The 15,672-nt window shown below is 41.8% G+C and overlaps 1 protein-coding gene across 2 annotated transcripts in view; it reads right to left on the bottom strand.

Annotated features, from left to right (window-relative positions):
• Positions 1-3,545: 3,545 nt before the first annotated feature.
• The window catches only part of LOC109300706 (ubiquitin carboxyl-terminal hydrolase 12), a 53,213-nt gene continuing 41,086 nt past the window's right edge, over positions 3,546-15,672 (bottom strand). Inside the window, exons 6-9 of one of the 2 annotated variants that reach the window (XM_019521493.1) lie at positions 14,537-14,620; positions 13,833-14,030; positions 12,475-12,553; positions 3,546-5,624 (exon numbers count right to left, since the gene is read on the bottom strand). In XM_019521493.1, coding sequence (XP_019377038.1) covers positions 5,523-5,624; positions 12,475-12,553; positions 13,833-14,030; positions 14,537-14,620 — 463 coding nt within the window. In that variant the 3' untranslated portion in view covers positions 3,546-5,522. Of the gene's footprint in view, positions 5,625-9,125; positions 9,183-12,474; positions 12,554-13,832; positions 14,031-14,536; positions 14,621-15,672 lie in introns of those variants that run through there. The other variant, XM_019521495.1, reaches the window with a different exon arrangement.

Here is a 15,672-nt window from a genome sequence, read left to right as displayed (position 1 = left end):
TGCCAGAGGCCCTGGCTGTCCACCTCCTCCAGCACTCCCTGCTCTAGTTCACCTGCATCACTGCCCATGGACCCCCCACCCCTCTTGCAACATGCTCACTGCAGATGCATCTCAGAAAAACAAGTTTTTAATCCCCTCACATCAACCAGAGGCCCTCTTCCCACTCCTTCCCCAACAGAGCCGTCCCTCAACAAAGAGCCCCTCCATTCCCCCAAACAATAAAAAAACCTTCTCTGTGAAAACTATGTACAATGTCCTTTATGTGATGTCCCTGGGAGGGGGACCAAGGGGTGGGAGTGTCTAGGGGGTAGAGCCTGGGGACAGGTGGCCGGCACCCAAGCCTCTAGCCATTCCCCCACCAGTGTGCACACTGCAGCAGGTGCGGCAGGCAAGGGGCTCATTCAGGGGTGACGGTGGCCAGTGGTGTCTCAGTGCAGGTAGCTTCTCCTCTAGCAGAGTGTCTAGGGCCAGCAGGGCCAGTGTGCAGTCCTGGTCCCACTTCAGGCAGCTCTGGCTCCATGCCTGCATGGAGCCAGGGTGAGCAGCAGGGATGGGTGGTACAGGCCCAGGGGTGGGGGTAGGGCCAGGGATTCCTGGCTGCTGCTGGGTGATGAGTGGCTGCCAGGGGGCAGGCAGGGCTAGGGTTGGGGGTCAGGAAGCAAGCAGCATGGGTCAAACAAACTGCCAGGGTCAGAATGGTGTCCAGCACCCAGTGGTCATCATCCATAGTCGGCACTGTCCCACCCATCACTGTGGTCTGCTCCCACAGTGCCTCCACCTGCTCACGCTCCAGGGCCAGGAGCTGCGCACACAATTCCCAGTCCACCTGGTCCCACGCCTCCTTGCGCCAGTCCCATGCACCCTTGTAGGCCACATCCTCCGACTGCCACCTGTCCTGGCAGGCTATGTCCTCCGCCCACTGAGCATCTGCCAGCTGCTCCTCCGACACCATGACCAGACGGTCCAGGAAAAGGATCCTGTCCAGGGTCCTCTTTTGGCAGAGCCGGTGAATCCACAGGGTCCCAGCAACTCCGAGGCACATCCCAGCTGCCAAGTGTGGTCTCTCCCTCATGTGCAGCTGCAGGCCCTGTAAAGACATGAGAAAGAAGCTGTCTGTGTTCACTTGCAACACTTTGGAGATAAGATGCTGTATACCAAGGGCTGTGCACTGCCCGGCCTCAGATCAGGGGTCAGGCATGCACAGGTGCCCAGGAACCATGGTAAGTTGGGTGGGCAGGCTTGGGCCCAGGTGGCTGCCGGCTAAATCTCCCGTCCCCACTCACTCCCCAAGGGTTGGCAGGCTGTTGGGTTCTGGCCGCAGGTTGCCTGCCTCCCCCGCCCCATTCCCAGGGCAGGACAGGCCAGGCTCCTACCAGTACCTGCTGCTGAAGATGCAGACCCTACTGCCCCCGATTCCTCTTGCAGGCCAGCCTGTCTCCTGCGCTGCCACCCAGATCATGGCGCCTGGGCTCAGGTGTGGGGCTCCTGGATGACTGGAAGGAGGAGCTGCCTGTACCCCTGCCTTCCCTGCAGGGGTCTTCAGGTAGATGCCCCCACTCATGCCCCTGCTACATGCGTCCTCAACACTGTGCAAGGAGATGTTTGCGCAGACCGAGGGGTGTCCAACCCACCATTGCCCTGCTGCTGCTCATGGCAATGGTGCCCAAGGCAAACCTGTGCACCTGGCACAGGACCCTGAGCTATATGGTGTGGGGGGCAAGCCTGGCCTGCCCCGCAAACGTTTCCACCACCTGGAGGGCTGCCTGTGGCTGCACAGGGCTGGGATGTACAGCGCTGCTGAGAAGGATGTCACCACCAGCATTGACCCTTCCTTCAGTGTGGGACTGTAAGTTCGATGGAAGCGAGGGGACTTTTCTGCCACATTTGGCAGTGATGAATGAGGAACAGCAAATACAGGATTAGGGTCTCCCACTCTTGCTCTCAGTGGGCGAGTCTACACAAGGATTTGCTGCACAGTTGACCAATTAGCTGTGCAGTAAACATCTCAGCATTGGCACACGCACCCCTAGTAGGCTGGAATAAACTAATTTACTCTGCAGCAAGATAATACTTGTAAATAAAAGTACTATCCTGCTGTGAAATAAAAAATACCACAGAAGCACACATGTAGACACTGGAGGGGATAGCTGGGGCACAAGGGTGCTTTAGGGAGGGGCTGCCTGTTGGCTAGCCCCTTACTGAAGCTCCCTCATGCCCCAGCCAGCCTCTCTGCAGCACATTGAGCTAGGGGGAAAAGCCTCAGGCTGGGAGGCCGACCCCTACCAGCCAGGGTTGTTCTGACCTGGCTCCACATGCTGCATATGAATAAACTCTGGAGCTTACTGTCCCAGAGTTTATTCATGGACAGTAATAGCATGTGTAGATGTGCCCATTGAGTGCTACTCTTCTTCTGGAGTGGTCTCATGGAAGTGGCTTAGTTCTCAACCAATCTACCAAGTGCAAGTTAAGGTGGCAGAATCTTGCTAGGAGTTATTCCAGAAGAAACATGCTGTGAATCAAGACATGAACCTATCGTGATCAGATATAAACATTCTATATTAATTTGACACCAAAATGGAACTGATTCATTGCAAGTACAAATGAGCTAATTTCCCACTGAAGCCAATAATAGCTGAACTCATTCTTCCCAGTGTAAAATAATTCTTCATGGTTACAGTTAATGTGCACTTTGGATTTTAAAGGTGTCTTAAAAGAGAGCTGACATTTCCAAAGTTGCATTTGCTTACATTGTACTTAAATTTTGTCTGCTCTGGGTCTATAAACTTTTACTCAGCTGAGTAATCCTTTATCAAGGGTTCCCATCAAATAAAGTGGTTAACCTGTATAAACTGTTCAGGGAGGGACCTTTGTATTTTTGTCTGGAAAGATTGAAGCACATGCATTGTGCTATGTATTTTATCAATTTTTCATTTGGATTTACACCAGATGAGCAAAACAAAATATTCCAGTAACCATGTCTTACAGAGTCTTCATGGAAAGGGCCAAGAGGACTTTCACAGCCCCTTTACTTGCACAGCCTTTCCAACAACTTGCAGTCAACATGATTCAAATCTAACAATTAAAGGACCAGGGAAACCCAGAGCTTCTTGGTTACAAGTCACCACCAGTAAGATCTAAACCAGCCAACACAAAGAGAATAAAACAGAAAGGCCCCCAACTAGAGTGAAACAAAGCAATTACTTTATTTTTCACCTTTGAGCAAGATTCACTCCCTTAAAAGAAAAACACCTTGTGCATTTGACCATACATTACTTTTATTGGAGACAGCTGGGGTCATTTATTATACAGAATTACATCACACCATTTTCTTCCAATTTAATCCCGTTTAGTTTCCTTATAAATCTGTAGCAAAAGTGCACTTTTAACAGGTCTTTTTAATCTATAGTATATATCTTTCAATATTCTCTCTCAATCAGGTATTTCATTTGTAAAAATGTATCGCCAGATATACAAAATACATGTCTAATGTCCTAATGTTACTTGTTTGTATTTACTGTTTTGTTTTTTTTTTAAACTCAGTGCGCTCTCTTTTTTTGCTTGATTCACTAATGACAGACTTCTGTTAGTGCCACCACAAGGGGGGCGCTGGGTTTGTGTGTCAACAAGGGGAGAAGATTCCCAACCAAGAGCAATCTTCACACACGTAGGGACAAAAAGACAAGAAGGTTCTGCTGTCACGGATAATGCTTCTGAAAGTGACACCACTTCTTATACTAAAAATCAACAGTCAGATGTCTACACTTTATCTTCGGGAGGAGGTGTGCGGAGAGAATGGAACTTGTCCTCAGTTGGAGTACAACATGGTTTACTAATTTTCACTTTGAAGAGAGGAATTCATGGCTAGCAGGATGTTTCTGGTTGCAAAAGGGAACAGAGAAGGAGTACAGCCATCAAAAATAATGGTGTGCATCTGATGTGTTGTCATCATGAGGACAGTATTTTGGTAAAATATTCTAAATCCTGTACAAGCCACAGATTGCATAAGTTAAATGTCCTCAATGAATAACAATCACAGGTACGTACTACAGATGTCTGTACCAGGACCAACAAGGTAGAAGACAGCTTTTATGTTACCTAACAAGACGAAGAAAGGAAAATATCAGTTTCTACTCATGGTTTAGAGCCAGCTGTGACAAGCTTTGGCACAGTTAACAGAAAAGAAAAGAAGTTTCATAAGGTTTTCAGAGATCTCTTGTAAATTCCATTTAATCTTTTCTGTCTAGTTATCCTTGAGATTATAACACATATACACAGACACATAACAGATAATTACCCCCATTCAGTCTTCATAAGACTAATGTACTTTCCCCCTGTTAAGCAAGATCTATAGAAACACAACAAACCAGAGAGCATTTTCAGGGGCAATGATTCCCATGTCACAACTAACATTACCAACAGATGAGGAGGGAACACTTGGCAAGGAAATGTGGGTATATCTTTTTTTCTTCCTTCCTTAAACATCCATTCTTTCAAAAGACTAAGAACAACTGGATTAGTTATGTCAATAAATGCTTCCCTTGGTTAACCCTTCACAATTAGTGCTGCTTCAGGGTATTAGTATAGATCCCATCCTAGTTGCTTCAGTTTACTATACACTGAATGAAATGCTGAACAGCTGTTTCAGAAGAGGGCACTTTTGGCTTGTGTCATAGCTCCAAGAAATACTGCAATGTTAAACTTTCTACAACCGGCTGCCAGACATGCACTTTTAAAAGCTGGACTGGTTTTTGTTTGTTGTTTGTTTTTCTCCTGTTGAATCTGCAGCAATGTAGCTTTAATTCACAAACTTCCACTTTAAAAAAAGTAAAAAGTACAATAAGATTAGTCTGAATATGGAAAAAACATTTACATCTTCTGCAGGAAGGAATTAAAAATATATAAAACAGGGTGCTATTAGTGTTATCTAAAACCAAAATGATACATACTGAGGAATTTACAGTGCTGCAGAGATCTCTTGTCTAAGTGTTTAAAAATTACATACTCAGTATTTCTCATATGTCTTAGCATTGTACTGTTTCTCATGTCTGAGTCACCAAAAATATCCAGCAATCAGCTGCAGCTCATATTCTAAAATACATCTTCAGCTGACACTGAATATTGAAATCATTCTGCTAAAATACAGAAAAACGATGATGATAGAAACCAAAGTATGGCTTCAGGCCAACATTGAATGGAAAAAAAGAATTCTATGATGCTACTTTAAAAACCTTTCTTCAGTTCTCAAACAAAATAAGCAGCCCGGTTTCAAGTCGAGGTAACACAGATTTTGGAAGATAGCACATAAAAAAAAGCCCAGAAAGAAAAGTGGAGCAAAAGCTCTGCTCGTTATGGCAGTCAGCACTAATCCTCCAAGAAATGGCAGAGGTAAACCTTTCTTCTCCCTGCTGGATCTCTCATGATCCTACAGCAACGATGAGGAATTGTTTCTGCTGTCGCCATGATGTCCTATTTGGACATAACCTTGATCCCTTTTTTATTTGTACACATTTATCATTTTCATCTTAGTCTCTTGACTGATAGAAGAGGATATATCCAGATTCTGAGTTTTTGGAAATGTCTGATGTTAACCCATAGAATTCTTCAATGGCCTGGGCATCGATCTTCTGTAAATCAACAAAAGCATTAAAATTAGAAACACTAAAAAACATACACTTAGCATGCATCCCTTACCCAACTTAACTGCCACCTTCAGCCAGTTACAAGGAAGGATTGATACCTGGCATTAATACACTATGATGCCTAGCACTTTTTTCAACAGATTATTCACCCACTTCACTTTGAAAAGTAAAAGAAAATGAGGATAAATTATAAGCCTACCGGACGAAACAAAATAATAAATTACGCGTTGTAATACCACACAAAGAGAGGATTTGTGAAGACCTATTCTTAAAAAAGTTCAACAGATTTTCAACCTTCAGCCCTTTATACTCAGTGGAGTTACCTTCCCCTACCCAAACACATTGCGTATGGGAATGAAAAGCATTCAGCTTTTGACTGAAGGAAATATATCCAGTGTATAACTGGGAGTGCAGAGAAAAAGTTCTCAAATTCAACATGCAGCCTAAGTAAGGTGTTTGTTGTACACAAGATAGTTACTGGATGTTTAAAAATACGTAGATTTTACTCATCTATGGCTTACAACCTTCAATCTCTATTTTTTACATGATCTGCATAAGAATGTCAGCATTGGGCTTGTTGGCTAGGGACAGAAGTTACACATTAACCAGTATAAGTGACCAGAAACCAGTTCAAATCTGTAACACAACAGAAGTTCAGTGCACATAAACTGCTTTCAAAGTGGCCGAAACCAGTTTAAGATAAATCAGGATGGATGAAGCATCAGACTTAACCGATTTAGGTTAAATTGGTTTATTGAACTCCTGTCCCTGATTTCTTCCAGATTCAAGTCAACTCACAGGCCCCCAGCATCCCAGGATGCTTTGCACCAACCTTGCAAACCCCCCCTCACAGGGCAGGTGGGCTAGCCTTGGTCCAAGCCGTCCACTCCAGAGGAGCAGAGAGGTCTGCTCCAGTGGCCCTCAAGTTCTGGCCTGGGCCACTGCAAGCAAGTGGCTGCATTTCCAGAATCAAAAGCAAATGTCTGTTCACTTACTTATTGGTTCAGTCTACAAAGCTTAGATTAACCTGTGAAGATTGAATCAATTCAGCCAAGGCTTTTTGGCTGTCAGTACTGCACTGTTTTTTCTGGGACATTTTGGTACAATGCAGCAGAACATGTCAGGGACCTCAAGGAATTTTTTCTTTTAATAGTGAAATGATTTTTTTTTTTTATAAAAAAGTATAATTTCTTGCCTAAACAAACATAAAATTAAGTTGTGAAAAACTTGTGAGAGCAGAGAAAAATGAACTGAGCATTTCAATTTATACTCAGCAGGGCAAGGCAGCAGAATCATTATCTCCTGGGGCTAAGAGATTCTTCTGACAATGATCTGTTTCCCATTGCTAATTTGTATGCAGCTGCACTGGGAAGTCACAGTCAGGAAGAACTAATACCTTCCTGGTTACCTAATCCCATGCAAGACTGAATATGAAGGGACCTTGAATTTGATTCTCTCTTCAGTGGCCATGGCTGAATCACTGAAATGAAGTGGTTGTGATGAGACTCGTGCTGTTCAGTGGGCAATACATCTCCTTTAGTATTTTAAAATATCAGTAAGGTCACAGGGTACTGAATCTACAGAGATAAGAGGCGATGGGCTGAAGTAGCCCGAATGCGAGTGGACAACAGATTACTTACTACCAGTGATGTCATAGTCTCCTTTACTATGCCCCCCTCAACAGATTTAGAAACCAGACAAATACAGGACATGAAAAAAGCTTGGTGACCTTTAATGATAATCCAAATGGCAGCAGAAATGACCTTAAGGGGCCACAGAGCCCATGTTCTTATCCAAAGAAGAAATTCTGCCTTGGATGGTATGGGGATTAGCAAGGAACATTCTCTGTTTAAACAAAGAAGGGAAAGGAAAGCACTAAACTAGGATTCAGCCAAGGAGCTTCCTCAGCAACAAAAGGACACAGTACTTCATATGACTGAGTGTCAGCATCAATACCATCTTCATTCTACACCCAAAGCACCATGAAGTCGAATATTTAGGATAAAAGAAGATTGCCATTTCTTCTCTTCCCATCTTTTCTGCTCAGTTTGAGAAAAAGCATGCAGTGGTATGCAGGCAGCACTGGTACACAGGGCTTAGACTACCTAAGGATTATGTTTGGATTATGTTTGGTCTCTCATACCAGAAGTTCCTGGGGAATCATACAAATTTGGTGTTAAAGGATAAAAGCTCAATGCCAACTCAACTGCATTTTACCTACTTTGAGGGGTCTGTCCAAGGCCAGATGCCCCAGGTCCTTGGGAAGCCTTCAAAATTTAAAGTGGCACAGAACGTGCCTGAGTAGGTATACTGGAACAAGGCACAAGCAGCATTACAAATGTAGGACTGTCAAGAATATCTTCACATTATGGAGACTGTCATCTGAAGGTTATTAGCTTGCCAGCCATTCTAAGGCAATAGAGGTGGCCCAATGAAAATAGGAAAGGGCAAACTAAAGTCACAACTACAGTGTACCAGCAATGATGATAACCAGGAGTGCTCAACACAAATGAAAATGTGGCCAACAGAAAAGCAACTCAAGAAAGCTAAAGGGACTCCCAAAGCCCTTCCTCTTAGAACCACTGGGTAAAAATGAAGCTTCACATACAATACTGAGGCTGACTGTCCAGCACAATACTAACTACAACCATTTTCCAGGAGGTTTCAGTATAGGAAATGCAGAGTGCAGAGGTGAACCTAGGAGTGTGGATGTGTGCACGAGGCTCAGAAAGACAACCAATTTGTTCCTTCCTGTGTTAACACACAGGAGGAATGAATTCAGTGGCTCTTTGAACATTGCCCACACAGGTCCATAATGTCTTCAACTGTTTTCATGACTTGTGGAAAGTGCTGGTTATATAAACCAAAGCATCAGTATCCTCAGTTTTGAAGAGAATGTGTAATGTAACCTGCTTGTTTAAGCACTGTGGGGAAGGGGCATCATACACATGTGCACATACATACAATAAGTCACCAGAAAGACGCATCATATGCAAGATGGAATTACACATTATGCAAGTTGAAACAAGGACATGCATGACACTAAATGGTGTGAAAATCCAAAAGTCCTTGATGCAGGCATTTCAAAGTGCTCTGAAGTCCTGGGAAGAGGTATATAAAAAAGTCTATTTTTCCAAAACACTCTCTCAGAGCCTTGTACAAAACTACTGCAGAGAAGGATTCATGAGAGAACCCCCCCCCCAAAAACTAATCACAACAGTTTATTCTCCAGACTTCATGTCAGGCAGTTCTGTAAATATTTACCACTATTTAAATTTAACTGCTAACTAACTTACCATGCAATCAAATCTATTTCCACAACTTAGCATTTTAAACAGAACTCAGAAATGTTCTTAGATTCATTTATCCCACAGTTGCTCTTTAGTTTCTTCAGTAGCATAGCTGCATCTCTTAACTCTTTTTGACTTTCACTATTCACAGAACAACAAATTGGAGATGGAAAAGAACTAGGATTACCTTTTTTTTGTTCCCCCTTCCATAGCAGGACTGCTCCCCACAGCACACTCAAGAGTTTTGTCCAGTCTAGTTTTAAAGTGAAAACTGGTTGAGGTTTCTCTTGGAGACTGTTCTATACCTAACTGACCTGACATAAGGGATATTTTTATTATTGAGCTCAAGTATTTCTTTGCTTGTTTTCACACTATTATATTATTTTTAGTCCACAACAAACAATTCCTTTTCTTTGATACCACTTCCAACCTTCAAGTAATAGCTCTCTCTTACCCAAGCATACTTTACTAGGCTATACATTCATTCTTTTGACTTTTCCATCATAATTTGGGAAACCCAATTTGGATAGACACTTTTCCTTCCATTCCAAACAGAAGTTGCCACTGTGGTACAATACTGTTGCTCTGACCTGATAGTTTATACAGCTACCAGTACAGGAAACAAACATTTACCTACAGCTCTTTCAAGCAATCTGGCTTTGCATGCTTTTTCATTTGTACAATTTGCATTCTGCATTTGATGTGATAATTTGTCACATGCTGCAATACACAGTTTTACATATATTTAAATGTTTACCAACTTTACATTTCGCTTAAAATTTGATCCTTCAACCCTTTCACAGGCATATGGCATAGCTTCAGGCAAGTAAAAGTAAACAGCTTCCTATATACATTTTAGATGTATTTAATCAGTATTTATAACAAATGTGCAATAAAGCTTCTGGTTTACTGTTAAAAACTGTAAGGGATAAAAGTTTTCCCCACTGCTCTTCTGCTGCTTCAAAAAAATATGAGCAAGCACAGAAGTTTTGGACCCAACTTCAGGAGTGTACTGACAGATTATCTGTTTCACTTTGTGTTTGATTCACATGTAGAAAACAATCTCTAGAGCATGTACAAATCCTTTTGCATGTTCTGCTCTGATAAGTAGGAAGTTCCCTTTGGCAAATGGAAAGTCCTATGATGACAACTACAGAATCCAATCTTCATGTTTAAGTTACTTTCCTAGGTCTCACAGTTGGGAAGAGAATTGCTCCCTGATGCAGGGCTATTTCCTGAAGCAGCTCTATGATGTCAAGCAGCAGTAGCATGAAAGTGTAACTACTTGGGTCAGCTTCAGAGCTGATATCTAAGCTCCTGTGGGCAACTATGAACCTGAGAGGAATCTGTTCAATTTTACTCTGCTGTTGCTCAGAAAAGCTAAAGCAGCAGCAGGGAGCTGAGCTACTTCATATAAAATGACTAAAGAAGGGATGGGGGGTGGGAAGGGGTAGAATAGACAAAGCTTCAAAGGCATCCTTATTCTAGCAGCCTGAAAATGTGAGCATGCAGAGTAGCAGAGACCATTATATCTCCATAGCTAGGATGATCCCCACAAGCACATATTCAGGGGTGCTGTAGCGGGGACAGAAGAGAGAACTGCTTCCAAGTCCAGGATGATGGCAATCTTCACATTTATCAGGTATTTACCAGACAAATGCAAATATGAAGACAAATGTGAGAAGAGGTCAGGGACAGAGCTGTCCCTAGGGGTGTGCAGGGCGTGAGGCATATCAGCCTGTGCAGGGCTGAGGGGTGGGGGTGGCCACTGTATGGCACTGTCCACGGGCCCCCCATAGTGCAGGGCCTGGGGTGGTTGCCCTGATTTGCTTCCCCGTAGGGATGGCCCTGGTCAGGGACAAAGCCTGGTAGGAATCGTTACCTTCTTCACAGCAGATTGAACCAGACTGTGCTAAACACCCTCAACCCTCAGTTTTTCAAGCTTTTGCCTTCAGAGCTACATGGGAAAGAAATCATTCTGAAATGAAAACTAGTTCTACAGAAACTGACTTGGATATGTAAGGGGAAAAGTTTTCCCTTACTCGCAACATGAAAAACTAGATTTCTAACCCAATAGTAGCGAAGACTCAAGGGAATCCCTTACACAAGGGGTGTGCTGTTTTCAAATCAATTAGGTGGTACTGTAACAATAAAATGTCATAAGTTACTTTAAACCATGACTAAGGTAAGAAAGAGATTAGGAAAAAAAAGCATCTCTCAAACAAATCTGTAACAGTGTGTTCCTAGTCACAACTCCTCAAGTTTACTGCCCGAAATACAACAGCACACATACAAAAGCTCAAACCGTTCTCCTCTTGGAGAGATCCAAAAAAAATGTCAGTGTTTTAATAATGAGAAATTTTGCTCTGTCCAGAGACAGAGATAACGTGGAAGTCACTGACTGAGAATAAATGAAAGAAAAAAGTAAGAAGGCTATTGTACATCTACTTTTAAAGATTATAGACAAGTTTATCTCCAGGCAGAAAGAAAAACTGCTTATATTAAAAAACTTATTGGAGAAAAGTGGTCCATTGGGGAAATTAAGAAACATACTTTGGTAAGACCAGCTGTATGAAGGGAAATAACTTTGAGTCAATAATTGTAGAGGGAATGGTGGTGTGTCATCAAAGAAGAGGATGATCAGCCAAGGATATGAAGAGATGATGTGTGGCACAGCACTGAGAAGTCATGTGATAGCACTTGAAGCTAGTGATGGAACAAGAAGAATTCTGAAAATTCTCCCATATCAGACACAGATAAACAGATTTTGCTTATTTATTAATCAAAGTTTGGACTTAGATCTTTAGAAATGGCTCTAATAAAAGGCAAGAGATAAACATGCATCTTTAAAAGCAGCTTCAAAAAAAATCCCTTATTTGGGCTCCCACATGATAAGTAGGAGTCGAGTGTAAGATGGTGTTTCTATCTGAAGCATGTACATTTCAGACGCACATTATTTATGGGTCAAGTATTCTGTAAAGTACAGAATACTTGTTTTACCAACATGTTTACATACACTACAGCTAAAAGTCCAAACATGATATGGGTAATTCGGTATCTAAATTAGTTATATGCCAAAAATGTTTTTCACTTTCTATGGTTCTTAATTTCCTTTTACAACATAAAAGCAAAATGTTGTCAAAATCAGCATGATGGTACAGTTATTGGTCCTGAGATAGAGCAAAAAAAAGTGGTGGAGAAAAATTGAACTAGTGTTTTACACCCCTAAAGTTGAAGTTATAGCTTGTATATGGTATTTTAGACTGTAGAGCCATAATCTTGAGGGCTTCTGTCAAGTCATCAATGCAGCCCTCAGTTAGGTTTGGGTTTCTCCAGGCAGTTCATACAAGAAGCCTCTCTGTAAAACACAAACTTACTTTTGAGGAAGTCAGAACTTTGAGAACCTTCTGTACAGCCACTGCTAAAAATCCTTTTACAGATACAAAGTAATATCTTAGAAATTAAAAAAGGAACCCTTGCATAGAGCCAAAAAATCATGCTATCTACACAGATTTCAGGACATAAAAAGTAGTCTGCATGCCTACCTCCACAATGTCATCATCAAACAGCAACCAAAAGCCATGACTCTTCACAATGGTGATATAATGTCCACGGTTTGGACCACTGCCAAAAAAGGGAGACCAATGATGTGTTAAACTTTTGTCCTCAAAGGAAAATGATATAATATTCCAGACAACAACAGCTATTTTATGTTTGCCTAATGCTTTCCCTACTTTTAAATAAAAGCTTGTCTAAGTAGATGAATGAGTGAAACCATAGAAGTAAAAGTATTTTAACACGTGTATTGAAAAATCTAAAATATCAGAAAATAAATTGCTAAGTGCCAGCCTGATAAGTGTTAAAAATAGCAAAAACTGCTGACTCACTGAAAAAGCCCCAGGTTTACAAGACAGCAGCTTTGCAGAACTCCCGAGCCATTTGGTAAAACAAAAATCCTCCCTATAACCATTTTTGTTGAAGGTTATTACAATGAATACAAGTATAATGTTAGAGGGTAGGTTTAGCTTCTGCATTAAAAACCTGCAAGGTTGGGATCTGAGCAAATTGCCACTGCAATAATGTGATAGCAGCGGAGTGGTTTCACAATATCATCCAGATTAGAATTAGGTATAGCATAGATTTACCATTAATACTTTCAACACCAGTGTATTGATTTTGTTGATCCTCTGCTTTCCAAACGGATGCTTTTCAAATATTTCTAAAGACACTGCACCAGACTTCTAGTTATTTTAAGATTTACCTTTCTAGAGGTATTTCAGGTTTAAACACTTTTTTTCTGGCTTCTCTTAAAAGTGTAAGACTTTTCCTGACAAACCAATGTTTTAAGTGCTTTTCCCTATGTGTACTGTTTTTTAAAAAAAACAATACATTACTTGCAATGGTTTTAAATCAGTTTCAAACTGGTGAGGTCAACATTATGTAGCTGTTTAAAAAAAAAAAAAAAAAATCAGAAGTATGTAATTTAGCCACTTGGTGGCACCATTTTTTTAAAGAAATTTTTATCAAGTACCAAGATGGGATGTACAAATTCCATTTTAGTAATAGTTTTCAACACGTTGCTTTTATATTCTTTTGCTCACTTGTAGTTTTTGATCCCCCTCCTCTTTTGCTGGGACAAGGCCTGTATGAATGAAATTTTAGCATATTTTAAGCTGAATAAAAATAAATAAATAAAAAGCCCAGCAACCATGAGACTATGAAAATGCATAAGTAGTATAAAACAATTTCCAAAAAGTGTTAGACTTAAAACTATTGAACCACTTTTTATCCTTTCAATAGATTAGCTGAGTTGCTAAGAGTGCTCTTGCAGTGGCATAGAGTAGGACATGAAAGACCAATTCTCATGAAAATTAACCTAAATCTCTAAAAGCACGAGACGTACCTGCCACAGTGAACAACTACAGCCACAAGGTCGTACATTCTGTCTGGGTTTGTAGCATCGCCTGAAGTGTTAAAAAGCCGAAGCTCTAAGGGAAAGACTACACGGTAGGAGAGTTTGGTATATCGATGCAGCTGGTCCATGTATTTGAACCTCTTTAAGTGCAGAGCTAGAATCATGGGCAACTTTTTCACTCTCATTCTGGACCATAAAAAACATAAGAGAAAACATGTTACAAGGCAGCCCTTGAATTTTTCCCCCCCCAAAAATAATCTAGCTAGAAGGCATGTTTCAAAGGTTCCTGCCACAAAAAAAAGTAAGTCTAGTCAATTTCACTCTAGGAAGAGTGGGGAAGATTTATAATACAACTGACATTTGGATGCAAGACAGACATTTGCCAGTGCTAGACACAATCTACCTCAACATCACAAAAGTGAAAGGGAAGAAACCTCTGCCCTTGTATCCAAACCGCTATTAACTAGGAAGTGTAAAATATGGATTTACAATAGTATGCTGGGTAAGAAAGACAGAGGAGAAATGTGAAACTGACCTACTGATTTCTCCTTTGATTATGAGAGAGAAAAGAAAGCACAACACCCTCAATCAGAATGTGCTAAGAAACACCACTAGATTAACAATGTATATTTATGCAGGTGCCTCCCGGCACCAAGAAAGCATCATCATGTTCCAGGGTAACCTAACCTTACCTTTTCTGTGCTTCCTGTTTACTGCGACACTGCTCACAGTAGTATTTGTATTCACTGCATAGAGTCTCAGTATTACTGAACCCCCTGTGGAAATTAAATGCAAAAAACACTGAACTAGAAAACTCAGTCAATCTCAGAAAACCCAGGAAAACTCAGTCATCTCCATCTAGTTATCAGCCACTACCCTACTAACATCAGGCAAAAGAAACCTGTATGAGAAATGATGAAAAGTCCCCTCTTTCAAACTAGGGCATCTCCAAGCCACTACTATTACTTTTATCTGTCCCCCTATGGTATCTGTTTCTTTCTGGAATGTGGCTTCTTTCCATACATAAACTGGTTGGTATCTGACCATGACTGTTTGTAACATTATCTATTTCACATTTCTATTCAGGTGCTCGTGCAAAAATTAAGACCCATGATCATTAGCTATCATTTGGCCACATGATCAAACCACTCCCCGACCTTCAGGCATCATTACAACCCATACCTGGTATTAAAAACCTAGGTTCAATGTGCATCTTGCAAAGCATCCTTACAGTTGATAAGCACAGGCATTGGCAGACAACCCCCAAAAAAGAGTAAATTCTAGAGCAGTGAATTCTAACAACACCTAACCCAAGAAACTCAACCCTCTCCTGGCAAAGATCAAAAGCATTTCAGGAAAATGAAGGGGAAAATATTCTGAATACATGGAGTTAACTTTGCTAAAACTTACACAATCAAGAAGCCCTTCAAATCCCCATCAAAAAGATGCAACCTATTCTGACTTCCCACTAAGAAACACACTCTGGGTGCATCTACACATGGATGTAAGGTGAAGCAATAAACTGAGGAGCCGCTTGAGCCAGAACAGATTGCTCCCAAGCACAGCACCTACTTGTGTGCCTGGGATGGCAGCAATTTGAGCCTGGATGGAGCAGGCCCAGGTTGGTGGGGGGTTGGGGAGTACAGGAAGTCAGTCCCAGGCTACAGATGGTGGTGCTGGGGCTGACTGGGGCACAAGGGTCCATAACCTGTGGAGCTGTGTGGCTAGGCAGCAGCCAGGGGACTGACCCCTGCCCAGTTATCTTCTACAAGTCTTTCAGCACAGTTGACATAAGATAGTACTGTCCCTGACTGTGGAGTTAATTAGC

This window comes from Gavialis gangeticus, unplaced genomic scaffold, assembly GCF_001723915.1.
Source record: "Gavialis gangeticus isolate Ggan-Ray unplaced genomic scaffold, GavGan_comp1, whole genome shotgun sequence".
In the NCBI taxonomy this organism is placed as follows: domain Eukaryota; kingdom Metazoa; phylum Chordata; order Crocodylia; family Gavialidae; genus Gavialis; species Gavialis gangeticus.
The sequence above is the reverse complement of the archived record's forward strand: the minus strand, read 5'-3'. Positions and strand labels throughout refer to the sequence as shown.